This window comes from Cibotium barometz, chromosome 11 (genome assembly GCF_041138505.1).
Source record: "Cibotium barometz isolate CiBa-2024 chromosome 11, ASM4113850v1, whole genome shotgun sequence".
Lineage (NCBI taxonomy): Eukaryota > Viridiplantae > Streptophyta > Polypodiopsida > Cyatheales > Cibotiaceae > Cibotium > Cibotium barometz.
The window spans coordinates 13,465,111-13,488,108 of record NC_141056.1 but is presented as its reverse complement, the minus strand read 5'-3'; the positions used below and the strand labels follow the sequence as shown (position 1 = coordinate 13,488,108).

Sequence of the window (22,998 nt, the reverse complement as noted above, 5' to 3'; positions counted from 1 at the left end):
TTATGCAAGTGCAGCTCCCCCCTTTGGTTGTTGTAGCTAATGAGCTCCTCCAAGAATTTCCCATGCAACTCCTTTGGCAATGCCTTACGCAAGAAGGCACCATTGTCCTCTAGCAGCTCAATGTCGGTGAAGAGGGCGGGTGATTTGTAGGCTAGATATAGCAAGGCAGCAAGACCATGCATAGATCGTCGCATCCACCTCCATCTCCTATTCAACATGTGCAAAAGATATTCGTGCTTGTCCTCACCAAGGGAAGAACAAACACGCAACTCGATGGTGGCCTCTTGCATGAAGTGGACCAAGAGGCCCAAGGTAGTGCCCTCCATGTCGGTCATACGCAAAACCCTATAGAAGGGGGTTATGGCAATGACAATGCTCTGCACCTCAGCCCAAAAATCCTCATGCAAGCACAATTTTGCATGTCCTTTGCTTCACTCGTCTCTCTCTCATCCCAATCCATCCACTCTGGGCCGACCACCGTTTGGCAAAGGGGTGTTTTCACATCATATAGCTTGTCCAAGAGAAGACACATGTGTGCGAAGCGTGTGGTGGAAGGCTTCTTTAGCTCGAGGGTGCTGTGTGCACGGAACATGGCAAGCACCTTCACCTTTGAGGTGGAAAATGTGATGATGGAGGTGGCTTGCCGCATGATTGTCTTCATCCACTCCAACTTGTCCATGTCCTCCATGAGCAAGTCTACACAATGAGACGCATATGGCGTCCACACTATAGAGGGATAATCCCTCTCCAACAAGCGACCCATCTGTCGGCAATTGGATGCATTGTCGGTGATGACTTGCACCACATTTTCTGGGCCAACCTACATCATACATGCCAAAATATTTAAGTAACTTAATCACAATACAGCAAAGGTTACATCCATCAAAGCACTAGAGAAAGTTCTATTAGACAATGGTTTGCATGGTGGACATGAAAAATTAAAACAAGATGAAAAAAGGTCTAAGGATGAGAAGAATGTACCTAAGAAACCTTCCATTGGGGATGTTAAAGCAAGAAGGTTTCTTTTTGAACCAACATCAGAAGGTCGTAGAAGAAGACGATCAGTGCAGATCGTAAAATGCAACAGATGGAAGTGCGTTCACAATGCAGTAGTAGACCATGCATGCAAGCTCTAGGGTTTGCCTCCTTCCTCTGCCTTTTTGGAGTTATCAACATGGTATCTAGAGCTGGGGCAGGAGGTCCATTCTTGAAGGAAGCAAAACACTGAAAGAAATATTGATCCACTGAATCTCTTACCAAAGCTCCATTTGAAAGGTACTGCACGAGTTGATGAAGTAGATGAAGCTGATTGATGATTTGAACGTCCTCTTCATGGGTATCCCGCCTCTAGGCTTCAGATCTCTTGTAGAAGACCCCTCTGAATGGACTGTTATGCTGCAGGTTCATGTCATCTTTGTGTAGCATGATAGTTGCCCCTCATGAAGAAAAACGATGACTGTATGCTCTGGGACACTTCACGGAATAAAAATGCTGATCAGATAGCTGATAACAGGGCTCATCCTGGGAGAGCGAAAAGGAGACTAGGTTCAAATTTCTAAGCCTAGTGCTCCTCAGTTTTCCACGCTTGATGAAGAGAGGGGATTTTCGGACCTCTGTTGACCCCATGCACATACACAGGTCTTCATCTAGCCCAACAATACACTCATATCAAGTTTCAGCTGAATCTTCCCCCCCCCCTCCCCCCCTTTGGAAAAGCAACTTCTACTGCATGGGAGATCATTGCTAGCATCACAGCCTGGCACATCTGGCAAGCTAGTGTCAAAATACGCAGCAGAGATGATGACCAGATCTGGGAACACGAGAGCAAAACGCAGTGCAGAAAATCACAGCACAAGAGAGAGAGAGATAGAGGCGTGTAACTCTGCTCTATATACACAAGAAGATCCCGAGTATGATACAAAATGGAATGGGGGGCTGGAGGCCTATTTATATGGCCCCATATACCAGTGGGCCTGTGCTACAGGCAGCCGAGTGGTCCTGAATCTCCACGACCAGCATATGCAGCCAGTCGGCCAGTTGTGAGGCAGCCGACTGGACATCCACGACCTGCAACAGCAGTCGGCCTGCTCCATAATGGGAACACACACATGCTGATGCAGTCGGCCAGCAACTAGATCCTCCTGCCAACTCAGGGCTACCTCCCAAGCGGGAAAAAATACGGAGAGGGGAAAAATGAGAAAACACCTCATAAGGGCGGGCACACCCACAACAAAGGCCCTGGTGTATAAAAATAGACAGGAGATGACTTCTAACACCCCCTCTCAGCTCCTGACTGTGAAACCAACCACAGGGAGCTGGGGCGCCGCCTGAGCAAATCCTGAGATAGCAACTTCGTGAAGAGGTCCACCGTACTGTCCTCCGTTGAACAGAACTCTAGCAAGATGTCATCAGCAACGATCTGTTCACGAATAAAGTGCCTCTAGATGACCATGGGTTCCTCCAGTGGAAGCCCAAACCTGCAATGCAACCTCTGCACCCTCACCACCTCACAAACAGCATCACAAACAGCCCGGTACTCTGCCTCTGTCCTCGACAAGGCAAAAGATGACTGTCTCTTACTGCTCCGTATAAAACTTCTCCTGGGCCTGAAGTAGATCTCCTCGTGTCCGGATCTCCTCCCCAAACTGAGTCACTCCAACCGTGGAGTCGGACTCCATCCAATAATCCCCCTCCTGTGTACAAGAGTCCACGATCCTTCGCATGCCGCAGAAACCACAGGAAACACAATCCTGCCTCCCAAAGAGTCATCCACAACCATGAGCTCAATTGCCTCATCAGGAAGCTCCCGTCCAATCTGGTGTCCATCAACCAGATCAATGAACCATTCTGCTTCTGAGTCAAAGAGGCATCACACTGCTCACAAGGATCAACACCTGTTACGGTGCAAAACCAAGTCCTGGAAACCTGCGGAAGACCATGCAAGGCTTTCCGAAACCTGTCAACCACCCCCTCTGAATTCGGAACCACAAAGCCTGGAGTATGCACCTCCTTCTGCAAGTAATCAACTGCCACCTGCTTGGCTTTCCGAAAGGTCCCCGTGGAAAGAACATCCTCATCTACAGGAGGTTCTTTGTCCCGAATACTACGAGACATCAGAGCATAAGTTACTTGTTCAGTTTCCTCTGACTGACGAACACAAGAACTACCAATATCAGTACTAGAGAGTTCTTGCCAACTGCTGCCATCTACTGGCAAGCTATCCACCATCTGGTCTCGGAAAGCCTGCACCTGCAGCGTATCCACACTTAAGTGGCCATTACCAGACTGCCACTCATCACAAACGTGAGGACCTGGGAGAGAGAGTGCTAAAAGCTTGTAAACTCCATTCTCCACTCCGCCTTCCCAAACCACTTGGCCTGTTGCTTTGTCCCGGAGAGCAACAAAATGCTCATCAAACTCCACCGGTACGCCAGTCTTGCAAACCTGATGCACTGACAACATATGAAAACCAAGTGCCGGAACATACAACACCTGGGAGGAATGCTTCCCCCCCTGCCATTGGGAACTATCTCCATCCTGCCCTCACTGTGAACTGGGATAGTGGATGTATCCCCAGTAAGAATGTGACCAGAAAACCTGCAGAGATTCTGTAAACTAGAGCGGAAAGGTGGAAGCACCAATGTCTAGAATCCACTCCCGAGTATACGTCGCGGAGAGTCCTCCAATCTCCTCCCTGCCTGAAGAAAATGAAACATCGGTGTCCATCACCTCCAGGTGCACAAAAGCCGGAGTCTTCATGATTGCTGCTGAGGAATCTTCACTCTTCTCGGTCTTCCGCTTGGGACACTGCCTCCAATAGTGGCCTTTCTCGCCACAATCATTATAGGTTCTCTCTGCCTTTAGTTTCTCGCGGTCAGTAACGGACTTCTTCTCAGAAGACTTCTCCGACGAAGCCTTCCCTTTGCCCATGTTACGGCCTTTCGAATGTTGGCCAATTAAGGCCTCTGAACCTCCACCCTGAGGAGGGTTCGTGAATCGTTCCTCTTGGTCCAGGACCATGGGCACAAGCTCCTCCCACGTGATGGTGCTGAGCCTGCCCCACTGGTAATCAAAGACGAGTAAAATGCTGAGTACTGAGAGGGCAAGTGCGACAGCAACGTTATGGCCATGTCCTCTGACGATATCTCCTTCCCAGCCTGAAGAACTTCCTGCTGAAGAGCCTGTAGCTTGTTAATATGCTCCCGCATCATCGACGACTTTGCAGGGCTCATAACCCGCATCTGTACTTCCAAGGAAATCCTCTTCATGGGCGATACCCTGTTGTAAAGAGAGGCCAAATGCTGCCATATACCTCTGGCCAGCGTCATATGCTTTACATGATTGATTACCTGCGGTGTGCAATTGAGAAAGATAAACGAACGGACCCTGGCGTTGACACGATCCCACATCTGTGTCTGAGCCTCCCGGTCCTTTCGGATCGACAGTAACTCCCCTTCCTCTACTTCCGGCCGTGGAACCCCAACAACGACGAAATCAGCGAGGTCGTAAGACTCTAGAACAGATTCCATCATAACCTTCCATATGCCGTCGTTGTTCCCGTCCAACTGACAGTCCACCGGGAACGTGGGGAGTGTCGGGATCTTCACATGCCTCTCGGCCATCTCAAACAGATCTGCCATTGTGGGGATGTACTCTGAAAAGGGTGGGTGCGTGGGAACAAAGAAGAACTAACACTTGCAATTGGCTGTACAGCAAATCAGCCCGCCATCCTCTTGCTTCTCTTCCCCAACAGTCCCGTACGGTCCACCAATCAGCAACACAGCAGTCCCCCTCTTGCTCACACAAATCCCAAGAACTATCTAGAGCCTAGGCTCTGATACCATGTCAGAATACGCAGCGGAGATGATGACCAGATCTGGGAACACGAGCAAAACGCAGTGCAGAAAATCACAGCACAAGAGAGAGAGAGATAGAGGCGTGTAACTCTGCTCTATATACACAAGAAGATCCCGAGTATGATACAAAATGGAATGGGGAGGCCTATTTATATGGCCCCATATACCAGTCGGCCTGTGCTACAAACAGCCGACTGGTCCTGAATCTCCACGACCAGCATATGCAGCCAGTCGGCCAGTTGTGAGGCAGCCGACTGGACATCCACGACCTGCAACAGCAGTCGGCCTGCTCCATAATGGGAACACACATGCTGATGCAGTCGGCCAGTTGTGAGGCAGCCGACTGGACATCCACGACGTGCAACAGCAGTCGGCCTGCTCCATAATGGGAACACACACATGCTGATGCAGTCGGCTAGCAACTGGATCCTCCTGCCAACTCAGGGCTGCCTCCCAAGCCACAGAAAAATGGAAAAAAATAGGGAAAAAATACGGAGAGTGGGGAAAAAAGAGAAAACACCTCATATGGGCACACCCACAACAAAGGCCCTGGTGTATAAAAATAGACAGGAGATGACTTCTAACAGCTAGATGCACTGAGGCAATCGAGGGCACTATGGTTTATGATTCACGCCCCCACCCCCCTTACCCGCCAATTCAGAGGCGATTCTGACAAAGACTCTGGCGTTCGTATAGGAGAGTAGGACAGGTATCCTACCTCTGGCTGTTTCTATACGGTGGGTTGCCCAACACCAACTGAAGATCTATTTTTGGCCTGGCCCCTCTAATCCTACATGCCCAGCTCCATCCGAGATGATGTATCATTGCTTATGGGAGTACAGAGGAGCACATAGGATCTAGGTATCTATAGCCCATCTCTTGGCAGATTGAGGAGTCTATATTACTTGGGGAACTATTGCATGGTTGACTCAGTCTAGCCCACAGCTTCTTTTTGAGGGCAGGGTAGCAAATCTTGTTATACTTGTCCGTAGGGGCAGGGTAGCAACTTGATCGTAGGGGCTGAGCTCAAAGATGTTTGCTCAGGATATCCCCCAATTACGATACACACCACCTTCGCTGAGTATTGACACCACCTGGGAGATTATTGCTAGTATCATGGCGTGGCATATCTGGAAGAACAGATGCTCAGAGCCCTTGGAGGGTATTCAGGCATATGACACCCAATGTATTTGCAGTATATGGAGTGACATTGCTGCGCAGACAAAACGCAGCAGATTTATGAGAGTGTGGAACCATGGCATTTTCTTCTCCTCCACTCCTACAGGGCTTTTATGGCAGCATGATGCCCCCAATTGGTTGAAATCTCCCTACCTTTTGGTTTGAGATCTCCCTTTGTATGATTCTATTTTACTTAATAAAAGTCTCTTTTCTGGGGGGAGAAAAATAGCATCTTTTTGCATATGCTCTCTAGAGCCATCGAACTCAGAGCACATGAAATATCAATACCCCTCTAGACCAAGAAAAGCCAAAGACTGAACCTCAATCCCAAAATGACCTAAAAACAACAAGACTTATGCCAGTTGATAAGGGCCCCTGCTGCAAGTATCCAAGGTCAACAGAAGGGCGTGAATCATATGTGGAGGCATCCAAGAAAAATGTTGTAAGCTCACTATCCATAAGCTCCTCAGGAGACTCAAGCGTAAAACCCCTATCTATGACCTCAAAATAATACTTATAGCCTCAGCAACAAATCAATACAGTAAAGGTGCAAGGGGGCATCCCTCTGACCTAGAAATCTGAAATCTCTCCCCGCTACCTCCACAGATAAGTACCTGACAGTGAGCTGAACGTTATAAGGAAGAGATGCCCTGATACACAAATCTGAGAAGCCAAAAATATGAATCTGAGAAGCCAAAAATATGAATCTACTCTATCATAGGCTGTTCTCAAAATACATAAGGGTAGCCAGGTCTTGGCTATTGTGTCTTGCCCACTTTGAGGCTTACCAAAGATATAAAATATACTCCTGCCATGCGCCCCTGTCAGCAAGAGGGCCATCTTGGCTGCCGTGCAGAAGCCATCTAGATTCTCTGGTTCCAAGTAAGCATCTTTTGTGTCCATGCTTCTTACACAAAACAAATAGGGATAAAACGTACATATTTGATTCTGTAGCTCTCACACACAAAAAATAGAGCAGCAAGGTTTTGATTCCAACCTGACATTCATGAATGTAGCAAGCCTCTCCTCACTCCTCTCCAACTCCATTTTACGCTTTTGAAGGGTAGACTGTACGCTTTTCTCCTCAGCTTGTGTTTGGAGAAGATCTTTTTCAGTAACCGATATCTTCTCAAGCATCAAAGCTGTGCCCTCTTTCAAAGACTGCTCCATATCATCATATTCTGTATTTTTTGTTGTCACACTAGACCTTTCATCCTGAATAAAGGCCAAAAAAGGCGCAATGAGCCGAACTCAGGTAGTCATGCAAGTGAGTTGAAGCACCTGTCTACATGTGTTACAAAGATTTATCTTTGATCTATTAAGTTGAAAATAAAATTTTACATTTCTTTGAAAGATTCAAGGGGTTTAAAACAAACATTTTAGCTTCAATTCTATTACTTAAAGGTGTGTCTTCCAAAGATTAAAAAAAAGCAATAACAAATACATTCAACTATCAAGCTTTAGATGAGTTATGTTAACAAAAGACCATGACAATGCTGTATGGATTACAGGATAGAGCACCAATAGCAGTAAGTTTAGAGAAGGAATCGGTACTAGCAGCTAAGAACTTCCTTGGGGATATGAATTGAATGATTAAGCTGGCTCAAGACAGCATAAGAAGGGCAAGAAATCACATAAACACATATGGACGAAGAGTAGATCTCATTAGGGATGATAAGGTCTTTTTGTAAATACCTAATTCTTCTCAAACTCTTAAAGAGAAGTTGATGTGCTAATCTCTCCTAGGTATTGTGGTTCTTTCATGAATTTTAGAAAGATAGGTGAAGTTGCTTATGAACTATAGGAGATAAAAAACAACTCAAGGCGATGAAGATGACCTCGTAGGTTGATGAGGCCCATAGAACCACCTAATCTTCTGCATGAACTAGAAAGAACTTGAGATACTAGACATGCACATATTCATCGTACAAAGGTGGTCTGGTGAAATCTAAGCATGGTTCAAAGGAAACTTCAACTTGGGAGAAGATACACATTTCAAGAAAGAAAGTTCTCGACACCAGGGTGATCCCTTGCTTGGAAATTCATGTGGTACAAGCTTGGAAAGATGGGAGGTTGTCCTTGACAATTGTTTATGCATTCCTACTCTGCATGCTTGATGAGAAATGATGTGTGTGAAACTACTTTCTGGTGTGGAAATTGCCAAGATTCATTGCCTATGAGTGTCCATGGATGCCTCAGAATCCCGAGGATGCACGTGCTTTACCCTATTTTGAGACTAAAAGTGATTTCACATGGGCCTTACACATGATAAAACCTTTTTAATTCAATATTGTTAGTACTTCAATGTAATGTACAAGCACTTAATAAACAAGGCGGACACCTCATAAACTCACCGCCCCTCATTAAGACACCGTTCAAAAGGCCCACCACCAAATGCATGCCAAGTGTTTGGGGCTGCCCACCACTTGCTCACCACTGCAAAGTTGCACAAGTTGGTGGGGGGTGTTGGGAAGGGTCAACCAGCCCTGCAGGGGGACAGCCCTCTCTCCATCACTTCTTTCTCCAAGTCCTATCTGATTGTTCGGATTGGGACCCCTTCCACCATCATGTTAGCACTTTCATCCCCAGTTTCTGCCCATTTCTGGTGTCCTTTTGGTCCCTTTTTGATGGCCCTTGATTGTGGGCTGGCCACCCCTATTTTACATATTTTTCTGGGATTTTTCCCAGCCCGTTTGGTATTTTCCCAGTCGGCCAGCTTCTTAGCTCCAGCTGGCCCGCTTATTCAGCTCCAGTCGACCAGCACTACCCACCTATAAATAGGTGGGCTGGCCTCTCACCTTTTCATTCAGTCTTGTATATCTTTTGCTCCCTCACTTATGAGACTACTTGTGTCTCTTGATATATTTACAGCACCCTCTCCTCTGCGTTTTTTCTCAGATTTGCAGCCTCCTTGTTGCTGCGTTTTTTGGACACCATCTGCTGATCACTTCCTCTTCAGATTGGCTTCACCGCTTGCAGCCATTAGGTAATTTTCTTATCAGCGTTTCATTCCATGTGGAGTTTGGATATAGGCGGCCTGTTTTTTCAGGACAGCATCCCTTCTTTTGCTACGTTTTCCTCTCCGGTGGTCATTCCCTAGTGCAGAGGGGGATTGTGGTGGTTCGGGCTTTGGTGGCACCCTTGGTACCTGTGGAGGACACTTCTTTTGAGATTGTGAGATTGAGCCCAAGTTTTTGTGATGGCTGCACCGACTTCTCTTCATATGTTCTCTGAGTCTGCAAAGTTGAATGGTTCCAACTACACCTTGTGGAAGGTGAAGGTGAAATCAGCCTCGCGTGGTGTGGATCTTTGGAATTGGCTTGTTACACTGGCCAATGCCGCCCCTCCCACCCTTGCTTCCGGTGGTGTGACTCAAGCACAGATTGATATTTGGCAGGCGAATGATCGTCGCGTTTTCTCCTTTCCGATGTTGAACTGTCAAGATTCTGTTCTCTCTCATGTCCGTGCAGCAGATGCTGCACATGAAGTTTGGAAGGCTTTTGCAGATCTCTACGAGATTAAGTCTCCAGGTAAGATTTTGGCATTGGAAAAGCAACTTATGAACTTATCAGTTTCTGCCTTTCCATCTTTATATGCTTTCATCTCGAAGATGAAAGATCTCCGAGACGAGCTTGCTGTTTGTGGCAAGGACATCTCTACAGAGGACATGGCTATTCAGCTTCTCTCCAAGCTTCCAGAGGGGTTTGATGCATACTTTCAGTCTCTTGTTTCTTCTCCTCGTCCTGTTCCCGTTAGTTGGGAGGAAGTTCTCCCCTCCGTTATGCAGATTGAGTCTCGCTTTGAGGAGCGGACTGGCACCTCTAGTGGCACTGATGGAGCTTTGGCAGCGCGAGATAAAGGGAAGAATCTACAAAAGAAAGGGGAAGGAAGTTATGACAAGAACTCCAAGGATTCCGACAAGGATAAAGACAACAATAAATCTTCTAAGAACAAGGACATTGAATGTCATGATGTGGCAAGAAGGGTCATAAATCACCCCAATGTCACAAGAAGAAGCGTGATGAAGCAGCAAAGAACTCTTCCTCTACAGCGGTGTCTCAACCCAAGCAGGTACTCGTCGTATACTTGCACTTCTCAGTCACGGTCTTGGATTGTGGATAGTGGTGCTACTGCTCACATGACACCCCATCGAGATTGGTTCAAGGACTTCACTACCAGGTCAGGCGAGATCACTTTGGGTGATTCTTCTTCCGTGCCAGTGCATGGACATGGCACTATCACCATCTTCTGCTCTTCCGAGGACAAGTAGGTACTTCTCTGACGTTCTGTATATTCTAGATTTGGCTTTTAACCTTTCGTCAGTGAGTGCTCTTACAGCTAATGGTGCGGAGTGAAAGAGTGCACAGAGCAGAAGCAAAGTCGCACTAGAATGTTCTGAACAGAGAGTGCAAGAGAGAGAGAGATATAGAGAGAACTATGCTCAATATACTGAAGCAAAAAAATCCCAAGCAAGAGACACAGATAGTCTCATAAGTGAGGGAGCAAAATATGTACAAGATTGAATGAGAAAAGAGAGGTACCCACTATTTATAGTAAGGGAATGCTGGCCGATTGGAGCTGCAAAACAGGCCGACTGGAGCTACTCGACATGGCTGCCTGGTAAATGCCAGAAAGGTTGGGAAAAATCCCAGAAAAATAGTAGAAAAAGGGGTGGCCAACCCACAAGCAAGGGCCATGCAAAAGGGACCAAATAGGCACCATAAAAGAGCAGAATCTAGGGATGAATATGCTAACACCCCCTCTCAGCACTAGATGCTGAACAAACTCAGAGAATTTGAAGATGAGGAGCCACGGAAGCCTGAGAAACCCGCTTGGTGAACAAATCTGCAGCATTCTCCACGGAAGGACAATACTCCAAACGCAAATCTCCAGCAAGAACCCATTCACGAACATAGTGATATTGAATCTCAATGTGTTTTGTACGAGCATGAAACACAGGGTTCTTGGCAATGGTGATGCAACTCTGATTGTCACACCAAAGAAGAGTAGATCTGGTAGGAGGACAGCCAAGCTCCTCCAATAATCTCCGCAACCATATCGCCTCACATGCAGCATAACAAACTACACGGTACTCCGCCTCGGTGGAGGAAAGCGCCACAATAGGCTGCTTTTTACTACTCTAAGAAATGTCTCCAAACCCAAGTGAAAAAACACAACCAGTGGTCGAACGCCGAGTATGTGGATCTCCAGCCCAATCTGAGTTAGCCAATCTGAGTTAGACCATCCAACAAGAGTGCGTCCTTGGTCATAAAAGATGCAAAAATCCAGAGTGCCACGCAAGTACCGAAGAACTCTGAGAGCACACCGCCAATGCTGCTGAACTGACTGCGAAGCATATGTCCAACCGAGAGTAGGTCAACCATACCAAACAACCGACGAGAACCCGATACTATCCCTGTACTATTAGCCCTGTACATGCTCAAAACCTTTTGTCTTTGTGTCACAAATTTGACAATGCTCCTCGCGGTGGCAAAGATTTCGCTGACCCAAAAAATTCTCCCCAAATCCTCAATCAATAAATCAAGACTATGGGAGGCACAAGGGGTCCACACAATTGTTGGGAGTGCATCCTCCAACATACTCCCCATGGAGACACAATTGCTTCCATTGTCCGTAATAACCTGCACAACATTTTGTGGGCCAATCTCCTCAATCACCTTCTTGATGTGTGTCCAAATAAAGAGACCTGTAAAACGGTGAGACCCGCAGCCGATGCATCAATGGCCTTGTAAAACATGGTGCCTTTGCAAGAGGAGATAAGCACATTATACACATTCCGCTTGCGTACATCTGACCATCCATCACATAAGATAGTGCAGCCATATTTCTTCCATGTTTCTTTCAAAAACTCAAGCTGGCCTTCTACGTTGAGTTTCTCCTTCTTTAATTCTCGTGTGCGGATTGTCTCAGCCGAGGGACCCCAATAGGAGACCTGTTCTGAATGTAGACAGCAGTGGAAGCCGCCTCAGCCCCAAAAACGTCGAGGTAATGAAGAAAGCTCAAGCATAGCATGGGCCATCTCCATAATGGTCCTATTCTTCCTCTCGACAACTCCATTCTGTGATGGAGTGTATGATGTAGTAAGTTGTCTCCGAATGCAATGTGTCTTGCAATATTGCTGAAACTCCTGGGATGTGAACTCACCCCCTCCATCGGTCTTGAGAGCCGTGACCGAGTGACCGGTCTCTTTTTCCACCTCAGCTTTCCAATCACAGAAGTGCTGAAAAGTCTCATCCTTGGTCTTCAGAAAGAAAATCCAAGTATATCTGGTAAAATCATCCACCATCACGAGCATGTACAGCGCCTTACTCAAAGATGCAATACTCATAGGACCACATAAGTCTACATGAATGAGAGCAAGTGATGTCGAAGATCTGTGTGTCGCCTCCTTCGGAAAGGCGGCTCAGTGTTGCTTCGCCTGTAAACAAGAGGAACATGCAGAAGATGGAGCCTTGATGGTCGGCAATCCCTCAACCAACCCATCCTTCGAAGCTCGCTGCAGAAGTTGATAGCTCAAATGGCCAAACCGAGCATGCCAAAGAGCAAAACAAGCACCAGAAGAAAGCAGAGCGGTCAACTTGTAGAGACCACTATCTTGGACTCCCTAAGCCAAGATGCTACCAGTCGCCTTATCACGAATGGTAATCTCATAAAACGAGAAAAGATCACATCCGCACCCTGAGCTGTAAGAGCACTCACTGACAAAAGGTTAAAAGCCAAATCCGGAATATACAGAACGTCAGAGAAGTACCTCTTGTCCTCATCAAAACGGAAGATGGGGATAGTGCCATGTCCATGCACTGGCACAGAAGAAAATTCACCCAGAGTGATCTCGCCTGATTTGGTAGTAAAGTCCTCGAACCAATCTCGATGGGGTGTCATATGAGCAGTAGCACCGCTATCAACAATCCAAGACCGTGACTGAGAAGTCGCAAGAGCAAGTATACGCCGAGTACCTGCTAAGAGAAGTATGCCATCATCCTTCTTGGGTTGAGACACCGCCGTTGAGGAAGAGTTCTTTTCTCCTTCATCACGCTTCTTCTTGTGACATTGGGGTGACTTGTGACCCTTCTTGCCACAATAATGACATTCAATGTCCTTATTCTTTGAAGATTTGTTGTCTTTATCCTTGTCGGAATCCTTGGAGTTCTTGTCAGAACCCCCTTTTCCTTTCTTTTGTTGATTCTTTTCTTTATCTCGTGCTGCCAAAGCTCCATCAGGGCCACCAAAGGTGCCAGTCCGCTCCTCAAAGCGAGACTCAGTCTGCATGATGGAGGGGAGAACTTCCTCCCAAGTAATTGGAACAGGACAAGGAGAAGAAACAAGAGACTGAAAGTATGCATCAAACCTCTCTGGAAGTTTGGAGAGTAGCCGAATAGCCATATCCTCTGTGGAGATGTCCTTGCCACAAACAGCAAGCTCGTCCCTGAGATCTTTCTTCTTCGAGATGAAAGCAGATAAAGATGGAAAGGCAGAAACTGATAAGTTCATGAGTTGCTTTTCCAACGCCAAAATCCGACCCGAAGACTTAATCTCATAGAGATCTGCAAAAGCCTTCCAAACTTCATGTGCAGCATCTGCTGTACGCACATGAGAGAGAACAGCATCCTGACAGTTTACCATCAGAAAGGAGAAAATGCGTCGATCATTCTGTGCCTGAGTCGCACCGCCGGAAGCAAGGGTGGGAGGGGTGGCATTGGCTGGTGTAACAAGCCAATCCCAAAGATCCACGCCACGCAAGGCCGATTTCACCTTCACCTTCCATAGGGTGTAGTTGGAACCATCCAACTTGGAGGACTCAGCAAACATATGAAGAGAAGTCGGTGCAGCCATCACAAAAGCTTGGGCTCAATCTCAAAAAAAATGCACAAACTCTGAAGAAGAAGTGTCCTCCACAGGTACCAAGAGTGCCATCAAAGCCTGCAACACCATGAGTGGGGGAGGGGATGGAGCTCTACTACTAGGAGAATGCAAAGCTATATGCATGGAGTATACAATCATGATATGCAACCTAGCTAGCTCCATCCTGTACCATACTAGGGGTATAAAATGGTATACATCAATGAAGGGGATGTCCACAGCTCCCTGAAGAACATGCCTGGGTCTGCTCTGAAGCGAGCTAGTCGCTCCGCACCCTCTCTGTGAAACTAAGCTCTGATCTCTGTCATCTCTTTCTCGTATAGGCGTGGTGTCCGAAAGCCAGGTGTCCTCTGTCTCCTGCGGGCTCTGAGTGTCTCTACTATCTGGAGAGTAATTCCCTGCCGTGTAGGGGCTCGGAGGGGGATGGATCTCTGAAAAAATGTAGTAATCTATGTCTGTCGTCCCCCCTCTGGAGCTGTCTGAGCCTGTAATGATGTCTCTCTATGACGCTATATGTCTAGAATGAATCTCCCCAGTATGCGCTGGTCTGCTGCCTCAAAGATCTGGCATAGGGAATGTGGCTCTCTGAATAAAATGGGATATCTCTCTCTCATGGCTGTATATGCTCTGCATCTGCAAACATAATGCTCCTCACTCTCCACCTCCTCTCTGCACAATCTGCATACCCTCTCCTCTCGGGGGATCTGTGCTGCTCTGCCAGTCTCGATCTCCAATCGATGTGATGAAACTCTAAGCTAACCAATAGCCACTCGGGAGCCGTGTGGTAAAAAGCCCTCCATGTATCTAGGCCTCTCTATAAATCCATCATCAATGATACTCATGAAGTGATCTCTGTAGTATAGCATCTTCGGTGGAAGAGGCTGTGTAGGCGATATCCATGTCTCTCGTGTATAGAGCTGCCATAGGTCCTGTCTCAATATTCTGTTCCTCTCACTATGAGAGAGACGGATATGTGGTGCATCCCTGTCATACTGGGATGGTGGTAGATGATCCATGTCTAGGCCATGCTGTGAGAACCAATGTGTGACCTGTGCATACCATGATCCTCTGTCTCCTGCCTCAGCCAGCTGTCTAGATGCCTCAAAAGCTCTGTATGACAATCTGTCCTGTGGCATCTCTCTGAATCTGTCTAGCAGGCATATAGTCTGGAATATGGCCTCTACCATCATAGGAGGCGCAACAAACTCTGCTCGGATAATGTCATGAGGTACCGACGGTTTGCTGCGTATCATGCGTGCCATCATGAGGGCCTGTGGTCTCTCTATCTGTGTCCACCAATGGGTAGCAAGGCCTGGCGCCCATACCGCTGCTCCATACATTAGTGCCAGTGTGACTAATGTGTCAAATAGCCACCCCTTCATCCGGGGCTCCTGAAAATGCGCCTGGTGGCACTGTCTCTCTAGCATAGCCAATGCTGCATATCCCTGTGTCAATCTAGCTCTAGCTGCTGAACCCATGGTGAAGCGTGTGGCTACTGCAGAGAAGGTAACCCCTAGGTACATGTATGATGTCACCACCTCCACCTGGCGTCCTGCGAGAGTGAATGTCAGCTGACTCCTGCCCTCTCTCGATGTATGAAAGACCATAACCTTGGTTTTCCCAAGGTTCACAGTAAGACCTCTCTGTGTAGAAATCATTGAGTGCATGTAGATGCTGCTCTAGACCTCCTGGAGACTCAGACACTAATACAATATCATCAGCATAAAGCATAATATGTATTGAGGTACCTGCTAAATCAACTCCATCTCCGCCTCCCCGTGTAATGAAGTCAGCCACCTCATCAATGTATAACCCAAATAGCGTGGGGGAAAGTGGGCATCCTTGCTTCACACCAATGGTGCTAGCAATAGTCTCGAACATACCTCCTGGACATTTGACTCACCCAAAAACCTGCTCATATAATGCATAGATGCCCCATGTCATATCTGCTGGTATGCCAAGAGACTGCAGGCGCTGAAAGAGCCTCTCTCGTGGTACTGTGTCAAATGCCTTGCGGAAATCCACAAAGCAGCAATAGAGCTTTCTCTTCCTCACTCTGGCCTGATCAATCATACATCTCAAAGTGAATACATGGTCAGTGATAGAGAAAGCTCTCCTGAAGCCTGCCTGCCTTGATGAGCGTAAACCTGCTCGCTCAGCATATAAGCTAAGCTCTTGCTCCAACACTGCACCATAGAGTTTGGCCAACACGTGGCCAACCATAACCATCCTGTAGTTGCTCGGATCGAGCATATCCCCTATTTTGTGAATCGGCACAATGGTGTGCATCGTCCACTCCGCAGGCAAATCCTCTGCTAGTGCCCTGTTAAACAGGTGTGCAAGAAAAGGAGCCAAAGAATCTACTACATATATGAGATGCTCACCCTACAGGCTCATATGGTCGGCGGCCCGTCCATGCTGTGGGCAGTAGATAGCTTCCTTTACCATCGAGTGGGTAAAGAAGCTAGCTGTGGTAGGTCGAGGCTCCTGTGGCTGAGGTATAGGTGGTTGTTGTGGGGTGTGGTATAGGCCCTCTGCATATGTATGCCATGTCTGTGGGTCTGCAATATGTGTCGGTGTCCGAGGCTCTCCGAAGTGCCGCCATGAGATAGGGCTATCTCTACTTATGAAGAAATGAAAGATCTCTAGCTCCTGTATCTCTGCAAAGGCCCGCCTTTTGCGGCGAGTAAGTCTCCTCATCTCTCTCCCCTCGACTCCTACTCTATGATGGCTCCCAAGGCTCTCTGTATGCGGAGCCGTGAGTATAGGGCTCTGCACTCGTCATCATACCATCTGTTCTGGGGCATAGTCCCAGATCTCGCAGGCTCTCCTGAGTGGACACGATGTGGGAAGCTCTGTAATGCAGCCGTGTGTAGGAGTGATGCCAGCTGGGCTGTAATGGTATCCATAGGTGCCAGGGGATCCATGAGTAGGAGCCCATCCTCTACTCTGCCAGTATGTCTGCCATGTCATGTGTGAAGTAGATGGTAGTGTGTGGCGTCGGTATGTGGGGGGCTGGTGATACTGGTGATCCGGCTAGTGAAAATGCCAAGTATGTATGATCTGCGCCAATAGGACGAGGTGGAATAGAGAATAAGGTGACAAGCTGTGATGCCTCCAAAGACCCCATAATGTAGTCTACCACCGTGCCTCCGGTCCGTGTATGACCCCCATGTGGGAAGCATGTCAGCCCTCCTGATCCCGGCCACTGTAACATCCCGTTATAAATAACGAGACGATGCCTAGCTCCCAACTCTAGTAAGTGGTCCCCATAACGTCCTCTGTCTGGTCCAGTGTCCTCTGATGCCCGACTAGCCCCTCTCTCCTCTGGATCCACAGGGTCGAGGATCTCCATGTCATCATAGTCATACACCTCACACTGTCTGCTCTATGTGTGGGCATTGAAGTCGCCCATAAGAAATACTTCCCCTAGTGTAGAATAATGCATAATCTCCTCTGACAGACAAGTGTATGGCGAGGCTCCTGTCTCCTCTCGTGTGGCATGTCCTCTGTAATGACATAGGAGGATCCTGATGGAGGAAAGTAACATAGGGCTATGTATATAACCCTGTCTTGTGAGAGCTGTAAGCTGATCCACATGTATCTGGCCTCTGGATCCTGTGCTACCACTCTCAGTCTCCCCTGCAGCTCCCGTCTGAATAGAACTGCTACTCCGCCCGACCCTCCCGAGGTACCCTGGCGTGTGGTCCTCTTGTATGCTGACTCCCACTGGAATCCCTCTACTCGAGGTAGCCCTCTCTCTGGGCTCTGATGTGTCTCTGTCAGAAGTATGATGTCTCTCCCCACCATAACATGCTCCAGTCATCCAGGCTGCACCCATAGTGAACCATTATAGTTCCATATTGCCATGTGTATCTCTGTCAGTGGCCTAGTCTGTGTGCCATAGGCCCCAAACCGCTAATCCATGGACCGGCCATCAATGATGACCCGACCATCTCGATAGAAGGCCTTCTTGCCTTCTCTCCTCGCGTGTAAGACTTGCGGCATGCAAGCTCTCCTATGCTCAAGCTGCATTCTCGTGAGATCATCATCCAAGAAAATAGGAGCTCCCTCTAAACCTCGTAGTAAGACCCTCTTCCTCATGAAGGTGACCCTCTCCGTCTCCCCTGCAAACTATAGGATGAGGGCTCGCTTGCGTGTTGAGTCTTTCCCGGCTCTCCATGCTTTGGTGAAGGCGAGAGGGTCCTCTTCCCTGTAGCCGAGCTTCATGCATAGAAGCTGTCCATCTTTCTCAGGAGTGGAGTCAGGTGTCTCGGCTATACCTGTGACTCGAATGTTGAGGCAGCGGTCATCTTCTCCTCCTCAATGGTGGTGTGAATGATTTGGTGTTCTTCCCTTTGAGTCTCCTCCCTCACTTCTTTACGGATGTTCTTCTTCACCACCTCAACCCATCCTGACTGCTTGGCTTCGAGTTTTCCCTCCATGTCCTTTGTGATCTCCTTGGAGATCTCTTCTTTGATGGCCGTGAGAGTGTCGTCATTGATCTCCCCTTCTTTCTTCTCAGTATTCTTGATGGCTACCAGTTCCACTTTCAATGCACTCACCTCCTCCTTGAGTGCCGTGTTCTCTTGTTCAAGGTCCGTGACGCGTGCTTTGACATGATGTGCCGGTGTAGTTTGTTCTCCACCTCATTGAGATTGGAATCGGATGTCTTCTTGTTCTCCTTGATTAGTGCCTTCATTGCCGTCTCGAGGGTCTCGAGTTTCTCTTGGAGACTCGGGCCCATTCCTCCAGATTACTCTGCAGTCCTTCCCACAGGCAGGGAGGAGAGAGAGAGAGAGAGTTATGTTGCTGCCTTGGGGGCCTGAGCAAGGGTGGGTGGGAAAAGGGGGGCACAGAGCCTAGCGGGGAGGGAGGTGGGCCAGCATAGCGAGGCGGCGGCGGGGAGCAGTGAAGCGAATCAGCGAGGCGGAATCACAGGGCCTACCGGAGAGGAAGGCGAGCCAGCATAGTGGGCGGCGGCGGCGAACACCGAGGCAGAATCGGCGAACAGTCAGTAGGGCAACGAGGCGAAAGGGCTAGTGGGCGGCAGCGAAGCGAATCGGCGAACAGTCAGCAGGGCAGCCAGGCGGAAGGGCTAGTGGGCGGCAGCGAAGCGAATCGGATCGGCGAACAGTCAACGAGAGAGAGAGAGAGAGAAAAATGAAATGAAATGATATATTAACGTCTTCAAAAGGTCAAAATGACCTATGAGACCAAAAAGGTTACAACAATTGGTGGATCTGATACAATGTCTGTGTAAGAAAAGCTAAAAACAACTAACTGAAATTGAAATAACTATGAGGAAAAGTACGGTACTAGGAGCTCCTAATGGATAACATCTGGGAGGAAAACTCCAGCAACAAAGGTAAGCATCATACACATCACTATCCAAAGAAGTCTCTCATCGGTCGATGGCGGATATCCTCAATGTCCTCCATGGTGAGTACTCTGACTGGACGTCTCCCATGTCCTGATCCTCTGTTGTCGTCTCCGCCGGTGTCGAGATGGGCCTCTCATCTTGGGGCGCCTGGACCGCCCCAGCTCTATAGCCCGATCAATCAGTGTACCTCTAGTGTGGCTATACTCTGGGGCTAGCTGCAATGCCTGCTGGCCTGACTGCTCAATCTCTGGTCGAAAGAAGTCTGTAATCTGCCTCTGTAGGTGTCTCTCCCTCTCTGATCCCCTCCCTCTCAAGAGACCCTCTCTATGTCTACGAAGCTCCAGCAAGTATAATCCGAGGCATCTCTGATCCTGGTATCTCATGACTCTAGAAAGTGGTCCGAAACCCTCTCTAAACAGGCAGTGAAAACGGCCTCGTATCTCATAATATACTGGACAGTGACATATGTAATGTAACTCTGTCTCTGGCTCCATCTGGCATAGCTGACAAATCCTGGCCCCAGCTGGTACTCCTCTGAATCTGCCAGTCTCAAAGCCCATTTCTTGCAGGATTTCCGCTTTCGCCTCGCCTTCGCCTGAGCTTCAGACTTTGATGGAGACTCCTCCCGCCTCGCCTCAGAGGGACTCATCCGTAGCCCCCTCGCCCGCCCCCGAGGACATCCCCATCAGGCTTTCTCTTTCGCCGGAAGAGGAAGCGAGCCTCACCGCAGAGGTGGAACGCCTCCAGGCTCATTCCACCATCTGCCGTATAGTCGGCACTCGCCCCAGCAGAGGGGAGATCAAGGATCTTCTTCATGCTCGCCTTCTTGCAGATGTGGGCAAGATCCTGGATGTACAGCTCCTGGGCCGGGGACATTATCAGATCGAGTTCGAGGCCGCCCAGAGCGTTGCCAAGGTCCTTGCCATGAGTCCCCTGGACATCAAGGGTGCTCGGGCTTTCTTCAGACCTTGGCAGCATGGATTTGACCCAGCAGCGGCGAAGCAGGGAGAGCGCCTCTTCCATGTTACAGTTTGCTTCCCTGGACTCCGCCGGGAGTATCTTCCACTCCTCTCCAGGCTCGGAGCATTGGTGGGCTCGGTACTAGAGACTGGCCCCTCAGCAGCTTCAGTGGTGGCCAGAGCAGCTGGGCTACCTTCGGTCAGAGTGTTGGTGTCTGACATCTCCTCCCTTCCTAAGGTCATTCAGCTACCTAGGATAGGGGGGGGGGGGGGGTGGATAGATTAGAGAGTGGAGTTCTCGGGGCTCCCGAATCAGTGCTTCATTTGCAGGCAGGTCGGTCATCTGGCCAAGGCCTGCCCTCGCAGGAACCCCGACCCTCACCACAGCAGCAGGCTACTGATGGCCCGCCCACAGATTTGGCTCGGCAGGCTGCCTCCGGGACACCTGCTCAGGCCACAGAGACTTCGGAGTGGCAGCCTGGACAGGGGCGCCGCCGAGGGAGACAGCCACAGCAGCACGCCCAGAGACCGCTGCAGCAGCAGCCACAGTCTCAGCCTCACTGGGTTCCCGTGAGGAGCAGCTTTTCTCCCCTCGAGGAGGAGACCCCCGCGGCGACGACTGAGGACCAGGAGATGCCAGCACCCCCTCCGTCACCCCCGCCCCCCCCACCGCCTCGCTTCCACCATCGCCTCCTCCCGTCTCCGCTCCGGTTTCGGCAGTGGCTCCCTCTCCATCCCCCTCGCCTCCCCCTCCTCCCCCTCCGCCCGCCTCTCCCTCCCGGGAGGCCCTGGCGGTTCCCTGGCGTTTACCTGCAGTCCGAAGAGCGCTGAGCACTGATCTCGCTCGAGTATCACAGAGGAGACCTATGCCGATTAGGGCTTCACGGATTTCATCTATCCGCAGTCGACTGAGTCGCCTTGGCATTAGACAGCGCTCGAAGGCTTTTGATTATACTTTCACACGGCTTTTTGGAGCAGAGGGCCCCCATGAGCCAGCACCCATCCGAGTTCATGTAGTGATACCTCCGGCCCACGGAGAGGAGGCACTAGACTCTTGTATTGGAGTACAGCTCGACTATCCTTGGCTGGAAGGGTGGTGGTGGCAAATCAGGTGCTGTTAGCGACCATGTGGTACATTACGTCTTGCTGGATTTTCTCGAGCTCTTGCATCAGCCAGGTACTGAGGCTGATCAGGAACTTTCTGTGGTCTGGGCGGGACGGTCAGCCAGCTCGGGCAAAGGTTGCATGGGCAGTTATTACACTTCCGTTGGCTCAGGGAGGTTTGGGCATTATAGATCCAGTCGATCAGAGTAGAGCCTTATTGGGGAAGCTTATTGTTCGGGGGTTGCTTCCAGGCGCTGAGCCTTGGAAAGAGCCCCTCTTGCAGCGGCTGCAGGCTCGGGCGCCCCCAGCAGGGGGTACTTGGGCACCAGAGATTCACTGGATCTTCATAGAGATGAGGAGGACAGGCCTCAGTAGAGGATGGGAGGACAGATTTGCTTTGAGTATCCTGAGAGCTTGGGAGCTGCTGAGACCGGGGCTCTCTCAGCGACCTCCTTCTTGTGTTGAGGAGCGGGCCAGACAACCGCTCATCTGGAACCCAGCGGTTCGCACGGAGCAGGGTCATATGCTGGGTTCTCGGCCTCGTCTAGCCTGGGGACCTCCAGCGGCAGGCCCAGCTCGTAGTTTTGGAGACTGGCAGACCTTCTACAGTCTCCCAGAGGAGATCCAGGTGGAGAGGCTGAGTCACTTCAGAGGGGGATTGATTATGAGGGATGATATTCAGGCGGCACTCACAGAGGAGTGGTTCACGCCTCTTGAGCCAATGGCCCCACGGTGGATGGGAGCCTTTACACAGTTGGAGATCCTGATTGCAGTCAGAGCTTGCACTGAGGATGGCGGTTGCCTCTACTATGAGATTCAGGATGAGGGCAGACTCCAGAGAGTGGAGATGGAGTCGCCTTTGGTTGCAGAGTGCACCTTTCAGAGGATTCGGGTAGTGGCCGCCGCTTCTCGGAAGTGGCATATTGACCCCGACCCTGCAGATGTGCTCCCGGATTGGCGCATATGGGCATATGCAGCGCGCCCTTTGGCCCGGCTACAGTGGGACCCCGGGGAGTACGAGTGGCATGATCCTTATGCATCCCTTGAGGCCACAGAGATTACCTTTTTCCAGTATACTGTTCGGCTGGGGCGGCATATTTTGACGGCGAGGAGGACGGTCTCTCCAGCGGCAGCGGGGCATTGGCGGCTGCAGGGACTCTCACAGAAGCTCCTGGAGGATTTTTGGGCTCGGCTCTGGGCTAGTCGACAGACCCGCAGGATCTCGACTTTTCAGTGGGGGCTGGTCGCCCATAGGGGCTCAACAGTTGGCACTTGGCTTGTTTACAGCGGTCTTCCGGCGGCCTGCGTCCGATGCGGCCACCCTATGGAGACACAGAGACATTGCCTTTGGGATTGCCCTCAGGTGCAGCAGATTTGGCTGCGGATGCTGCGTATTCTGGCTCCCCTCTCTCCAGAGGGTATGTTTACGTGGGGTGCCGCTGCTTGGTCGACCTCGTCAGGGCCTGCGATGGGCTATGAGATGGAGCAGGGCAGTCAGGCCATCAGATTTATTAGGGGCCAGCCTCGCCTGGTTCCGGCACCGGATTTCTCGTCCGCCAGCTAGACACCGGAGAGGGATTTACGATGGGAGCTTCTCAGCAGCCTCACCATCTGGTTCACCTGGAGGGCCCGGTGC

General features: G+C 49.7%; 1 protein-coding gene across 3 annotated transcripts in view; it reads right to left on the bottom strand.

The window, feature by feature from the left end:
* The window catches only part of LOC147633781 (uncharacterized), an 89,520-nt gene that overhangs the window by 7,908 nt on the left and 58,614 nt on the right, over positions 1–22,998 (bottom strand). For all 3 annotated transcript variants that reach the window (XM_086804812.1, XM_086804813.1, XM_086804814.1), the window contains one exon: positions 7,033–7,250. In XM_086804812.1, the coding sequence (XP_086660938.1) occupies positions 7,033–7,250 (218 nt within the window). The remainder of the gene's footprint in view (positions 1–7,032; positions 7,251–22,998) is intronic.